At 36.4% G+C, this 6,639-nt stretch overlaps 2 protein-coding genes across 2 annotated transcripts in view; one reads left to right on the top strand and one right to left on the bottom strand.

Annotated features, from left to right (window-relative positions):
• Nucleotides 1-6,639, bottom strand: part of LOC106522076 (cytoplasmic phosphatidylinositol transfer protein 1) — a 72,649-nt gene that overhangs the window by 39,946 nt on the left and 26,064 nt on the right. The window lies entirely within an intron of this gene.
• Nucleotides 11-2,392, top strand: LOC106522078 (H-2 class II histocompatibility antigen, A-Q alpha chain). Its single transcript, XM_014014930.1, has 2 exons — nt 11-1,946; nt 2,068-2,392. Exons 1-2 carry the CDS (start codon nt 1,700-1,702, stop codon nt 2,220-2,222), a joined length of 402 nt encoding a protein of 133 aa, XP_013870384.1. The 5' UTR covers nt 11-1,699; the 3' UTR covers nt 2,223-2,392.

Here is a 6,639-nt window from a genome sequence, read left to right as displayed (position 1 = left end):
CCTTATAATATCAGTTCTCATCAAATTGTGGGTCTACTTGCTTTTTGGATGCAAAATCAGCTATTTTGTCATCTGATCAAATTTTGTTTCCAACAAGGATTTGAAGCATTTAATGAGAGCTTCTGATAAACTGGGACTYAAGGAATTCAAAGTCTATGTCAACCTCTGCAGGACCTCTGCAGACTCTGTCAGCCCTGACTTGGTCAGACAGATGTGAAGTCCATGGAGCAGGATCAGGTGGTGGCTTTGGTCATAAGTTTCCACTGCATTTAAAGAGTAAAATCAGTTAAAGTTTTGCTGTAAAACTGTAGAAGGAACTAATGTTTTTATTGGCCCTCTGTAACTGTATCGCTCCTGCAGCTCAAAGCTTAAGATTTCACTCTTCAACCTAAAGGCACAAAGGAGCGTTACCGCACAGAATTGTGTGTTGAAGATCTTTCTGATGGGTTCTTCTGACAGGTCTTCCCAGAAAACCCTTGCAAAACGTTTGGATTTACCAGATCTKTCCAGCATCTTTCCCCRCCATCTGATCCAACTCACTACCAGGTGGTGAWCAGTTGACAGCCCAGCTACTCTCTTCACCAGAGTGTCCAAAACATACAGTCCAGATCAGATGACACAACTACAAAGTCAGAAAGTGACTAATTTAAATGGAGTTTACATCATCAGAATCAGAATCAGCTTTATTGTCATTCACACACATCAGAGATGCATTGCAGAATGAAATTGCAGTTACAGTATACAGTAAAACTAATGTAATATAAAAAAAATGATTACTTCCAAACACATTTTCTAGCATTAAAACTGGAATTTTATTTTATTTTTTCTGTTTGGTTGTGTCTTCACAAATGCCTAGATTTTTTGTATCAAACAAGCCAAAGCATTATAGTTTCATAAAAAATGTGTGTTTTGTAATCTTGTAAGCTGTTTACTGAAAGCAATCACTGTTTAAAATGTTTCAGCTGCGATTGTTTTCTCAGCTTCCTGTTTTTCCTGGTGAACACTTTGACATTTTTAGAAATGAGGAAGATTTATCTATCTCTCTAACTTTTGTGAAGACTCATTCTTGTCGAATGGTAACAACAAGATCACACAGGAGCCATGGCAGAGAACATAAACGAGTACAAAGTGAATAAAATGTACTTTAAAATTATACTTCTTCTCTCTGGAGCACTTTGCATCTGTGCAGAAAGTAAGTACAACTATTTCTKTGTATGTGCTACATCCGTTCACTTAGATCTGAACCAGAATGTAGAAGTTTGTTTGTGTAGGTTTGAATTTTGAACAAGCTCTCGTTTATGCTGAACTGATTTGTTTTTTTCCAGGTGATCACACACTTTGTCACACCTTCGGATGCTTTGACTCGGGTGACACTCAAGCCTATGTGACATTTGATGATGATGAAGTCTGCTATGCAGATTATAATCAAAGTCTTGTTATTTGGAAAAGCAAAATACCGACATCTTCACGCTATGAAATGGCTTACCACTATGCAGAATATTTTCGAAATGTATGCAACAAAGATATTTATAGATGGAAACCTGATGAGTCAGTAAAAAAGACTAAAGGTAATTAAAACTCAACTTGTGTTCCAACATTTGTCACTGTTACTATTTGATTAAAATTATAATAACTAAATAACACTGTGCTGTTTGAACTGTCAGACCCACCAGAAGTTGTGATTTACTTCAGAGTTGAAATGATAAATGCTGAAGAGAATACCCTCATCTGCTTCGTCTACGACTTCTTCCCTCCTGTGATCAACATCAGATGGTCTAAGAATGATGAAGAAGTGATGATGGAAGCTCCTTTCATCAAAACCGTTTCCAACTCTGAGGGGGTGTTTCACGTCTTCTCCTACCTGAACTTTGTTCCACAAGAAGGAGACACCTACAGCTGCACGGTGGAACATGAAGCTCTGGATGAACCCAAGACCAGGATTTTGGGTGAGAACAGGAAACGCATTGTTAAACTTAGCAGCACATTATTATGTAACGAGAATTTAAGGTGAACTGAAGAGTGTTTCAACAGAAGTCAGGAATAATTTTCTCTTCTTGTCCTCTTTAGTTGTAGAAACAAATGAGAAGAGCCGTGGTCCAGCTGGTCCAGCTGTTTGCTGTGGACTTGGCCTGATTCTTGGACTTCTTGGTGTTGCAGCAGGAACATTCTTTTTTGTGAAAGGAAAACAATGTCATGATGCCGTTAACATAGCATGGATTTGAAAGGGATTTTAATGCTTTGCTTATGAAATATTTATTAAATGTATTTAATTTCTTAATTAAGAAGAGTGTCAAACATATGAAGAGAAAACTTGATACTTGAGCCAGCCAGCAAGCTTTTATGTTAAATATTAATTCTTAATTGCTGAACCGTGTTGCTGTAAGATCAATAATCATCGTTATCTTGACAGTGACAATAAAGATTTTGATTCCACAACTGCAATGATATTTATCCTCAATCCTTTTAACACATGTCAAAACATCATCTGACAAAAAACAGAAACATCTAAGATGAAGATGCAAATATTTGCCAGCAGAGGTGTTACGATTTCAAAATGTTAGCACGTGTAAGGAGTGGGCTTAAGATCAATTAAGCTTTTCCTACATCTCTCATAAACAAGGTTATGAGGAAAGTTTTACCAAGGTATTTTCTCATTACTTGTTAWTATCTTGACTGTGCGAAGTGAAAAGTGACACAATAAGTGAACRTTCAGACGAGTTCAAGTTGATTCATAAAGACTATGCAATCATTTATTTACACAAATTGAACAGATCGTAAGTTACACTTGATTGTGGTCATTCTTATAACAAGCTTCAGAGTTAAATGAGATAAAACTCGCATCCGAATTTTAATTCACATCAACTCAGATTACTTATATATAGAACAGTAAAACGTCAGTTCTGATGTTACAACCAAACAATTTTACCGGCACTTTCAGCTTAAGTTTTGGCAAATAAAGACAAAGGAAAGGAGGAAAGTAATGTTAGTATCGCGACTAAATTTTACTTTATCAAGAGTGTGGCCAACCGGATCAGCACGTCCCTTCTGCACTCAGTTTCCACATGACATGTCACCCTGAACTCGCTCAGCTTTACCTGGTGATGTCTTCTTAAGCACCCCTGGGTAATCACTGTCTCACCTCCAATCAGTCAGGGAACTTTTTAATCGGCTCGCTCACTGTTCCTTGGCGAGAAAGGTGTTATTTCAGGTAACTTTTCGTCTGTTTCAGTCCAAGCCAGAAAGATTCAAGCTGTACATCCGGTGCCTTCTTTCAAAATAAAATCTCCCCTCGGGAGTTAAAAACACACTTTGAGACTTGCAGCCTCGGGGTGGGACTTTTGGCGGCATGCCACTGTCCCGGCCGTTAGATCTTCCCCAGTTGGCTCATGGGCAAAACCTAACGAGCCAAACTAGCTTCTCCGGAGAGAAACGCAGCATTCCTTCCAAGTTTGGCATCCAGGAAGAAGTGTGTGTCACTCAAAGGCGTCCGTGTTAGTAATAGAAGCGCATGACTTTGGTTTCGCCCTCAAGCGTTAAGTTGAGTCAGAAAAAGGAAGAAAGATAAAGACTTGCCAGCCAGGCGCCAGTCAAGGTTAAATTCTATGGTTGTTCACARCAGAATATGATAACAYTTCTTTAGCTTTTCTCCAGATAGACTCTAAGAGAAATCACTGCAAAWCATTTATGATGATTAATTAACATTTCTGTTTAGTAATCAGTTTTGAACCATTCTGTTAGTCCAGATAAATGAAAGATTTTCTCAAGAAAAATCCACAATTATATTACTGTGTTCCCGGTAAAATAAAAACAGTGATTTATATGAAAACACAATAAAAACATGGTAATGATTTTCTCTGTGATTTTTTATACCATTAATTAATCTTTTAGGCACGATAAAAGAGTAGAAGTTTTTCCACTTCCTTGTGACAGCCATTATCATGATTTAACAAATGCATAAACATTCTTAGTCAAACAACAAATGACTCACGAACAGAAAAGATTGTTCTGTCCATTATTTGATCAAGAGAACTGAGAAATTCTCCCAGGGTTGAAATGACCTGTCATGGCCTAAATAGAGTTCAGTTTGTGACAGAGTTCCTGTCTTTTCGTCAGGCCTGCTTCGAGGCAGTAAATCTTGTTTCTTCACTTGAGGTGACCCCTACACACGTTAGCACAACACCCCAATTTTTATTCAAGTTTGCAAAACACCCATAGGCAGAACACACAAGCTCCTATTACCAGCAACCAAATAAAAAGATCAGTCAATGCGCTGAGTAATTAAAGCTTAAGATGTTAAATTTTTTTATTTATGTGTTTGTGATAGTTAGGTTAGTCATATTTATAGTCCTTTAGCTGAAGATTTTATTCAGTGAAGAAAAACAACTTTATTTGATGATAGTGTTCACAAAGAAGAAAAGCTGAACAAATAGTCACAAGTTGTTTTATTTGACTGCCATCAAATCACTGCAGCCAAGTCATTCATTGTCAATATATAAATATATTTGCATTTATTATAAAAGTAACTTCATGTTACTTATTTAGTTACTTATTCCCACTGTAGGATCTACCGTCAGGAATAATGACTATTACGAGGCTAAAATCTTTGTTTTATAAACACAATGAACAGGCGTTCATCAAACATTTTTAGAGGATTGTTTTATGACCCACAGGCCAACTCTCTTGTCCTCTTTGTCTTCAGCTTCTCTCTGATCCTCCTTGTCCTTTTCCTGGTGACAGAAAGGTGCTCAGAGTAAAGTTGATCCCCTCTTCTAACAAGTCTTTGGTAAAACTAGCTTTAAAGTCTCCCTAGCCTCGATCTGAACCTTATCTATGCAACACACTCTAAAAATGAAATGTTGGATTTACTTAAACCATGTTATGTTACCTGGTTCCACTTAACTGAGTTGAGTAAATTCAAAGCAACATACTCATGTTCTTTGGCTAAAAAACTGGTATATTGCTTTGAATTTACTCAACTCAGTTAAGTGGAACCAGGTAACATAACATGGTTAAGTAAATCCAACATTTCATTTTTTACAGTGCAGTTAAAACCTCCCTCCTTAAAATAACATCTTTAGAAAAGCTTTTGCCTCAAATTATATTTTGTTTYGTTTCAAAATTATTTGCGCTCATTCCATTTTTGCATCGTTAGATTTCTATCTGGATCAAATGCTATAAAGCTGTTATATTCTTATTACTTTAGTCATTTCATGTCATTGCCTCATTTATTTTTATCCCCGAAATATTCTTTCCATCATTAACTCTCTGCAACAGCTTGTTATCATATTMATCTGTAAATAAATGGCACATGAAGAGTTTATCAAGTTTAAGTCAACATCTGTTTGTGTCTTAATGGAACTAAATGGGATTTATCTAAAGCAAAGTCCTCAATCATTTTTAGGGTAACGGCACATTCAGACTGATAACAATAAATCATTGATTTGTCATTTTCTTCCTTTTGCCTTTTCAAAATAAAAGGGAGTAGTGCGTCGAGGTAATTAATGTCCTAATTTTAATAATTCATAATTTATTCAGTCTTAGGCCCTATCCCCTACACTACAACATGCAGGAAGAAAAACTTTTTTTTTTTGTTTGTGTGATGGCTAAAAATTAAGTAGAAGTAAAAAAAAAGTGTGTGCAGTTTTTTCTTAGTGCAGCCAGCTTCACAAAGAGACTGTTCTCATGAGCCAATGAGAAAATCCTTTGTCGAGTCAAGGCAACTTCAGTCTTGATTCAAAACAGCCTTTAAGCTACTTCTATTTTGAAACTTCTGATGAGAAGTTTTTATTTTGAAAGAAGAAACCTGAACGGACTCTGATTTTTCTTTGCCTGACTAAAGCAGATCTTAGAGACGCAGCAAACAAAACGTGGACGTTTTTGCTAGTTTGTGAGGACCAGAGCTGGCTGCCTTAACGAACTGAGTGACTGCTGCCCACAAGCTTGACCTGACGGTCGAAAACGCCAAAGGTAAAAGCTGTGTTTTGTAAAGGTGTCCTGGATCCGGCGGACGGGGTGAAGCAAAAGCTGGGTGCTGTTCCGGTTTTCACACCCTGATAAGATAATTGATGTCTTAAAACTAATCCTCCTTTTCTTTACTGTTCTTAATCTTAAAGCCTTGCCATTAGTTAATGTACCGTACCTGTAAACACTTGGTTTATCAARACCTRAAACCTAGTTTACTGTCCCATGTTCTTTCTGAGGGTCATATTTGCRTTAATCATGATTCTTGTTAATATTTTAACTCTTAAAGTTCTGTTTATTACCATTAATTGGCATATAGTTGGTTTATTTTATTCTGTAAATAAATATAATTTATTTTAGAAAATTTAACTAACTGAAGTGGTAAATTATTGTGTCTATTTCTCACTTTCACCACAGAGAGGTATTTGTCTTTCTAGAAAAGAATCCATGATTCCTCATTAATTTATGAGAAGTGTGAGAGACCCTGAGTGTCTTTACACTAGAAAATTGTAGTGATTTAAAAAATCAATTCAATCAAAGTTGAACARTCAGGCTGTCTGTTGACTGTGGCAACTTATTTTGCACAGAGAAACAACTTTAACAATTCCTGATGGCATGATAGTGYTTACAAGTAGAGATGAACAATTAGACATTTGTCTTTATTTGACTTTGACCATC

Source organism: Austrofundulus limnaeus, unplaced genomic scaffold (genome assembly GCF_001266775.1).
Source record: "Austrofundulus limnaeus strain Quisiro unplaced genomic scaffold, Austrofundulus_limnaeus-1.0 Scaffold120, whole genome shotgun sequence".
NCBI classification, from domain to species: domain Eukaryota; kingdom Metazoa; phylum Chordata; class Actinopteri; order Cyprinodontiformes; family Rivulidae; genus Austrofundulus; species Austrofundulus limnaeus.
The sequence above is the reverse complement of the archived record's forward strand: the minus strand, read 5'-3'. Positions and strand labels throughout refer to the sequence as shown.

Coding starts and splice junctions, on each gene's coding strand:
- LOC106522078 (XM_014014930.1), top strand. CDS start 1,700: ATGATAAATGCTGAAGAGAATACCCTCATCTGCTTCGTCTACGACTTC. Junction 1,947..2,067: donor ACCCAAGACCAGGATTTTGG/GTGAGAACAGGA, acceptor TGTCCTCTTTAG/TTGTAGAAACAAATGAGAAG.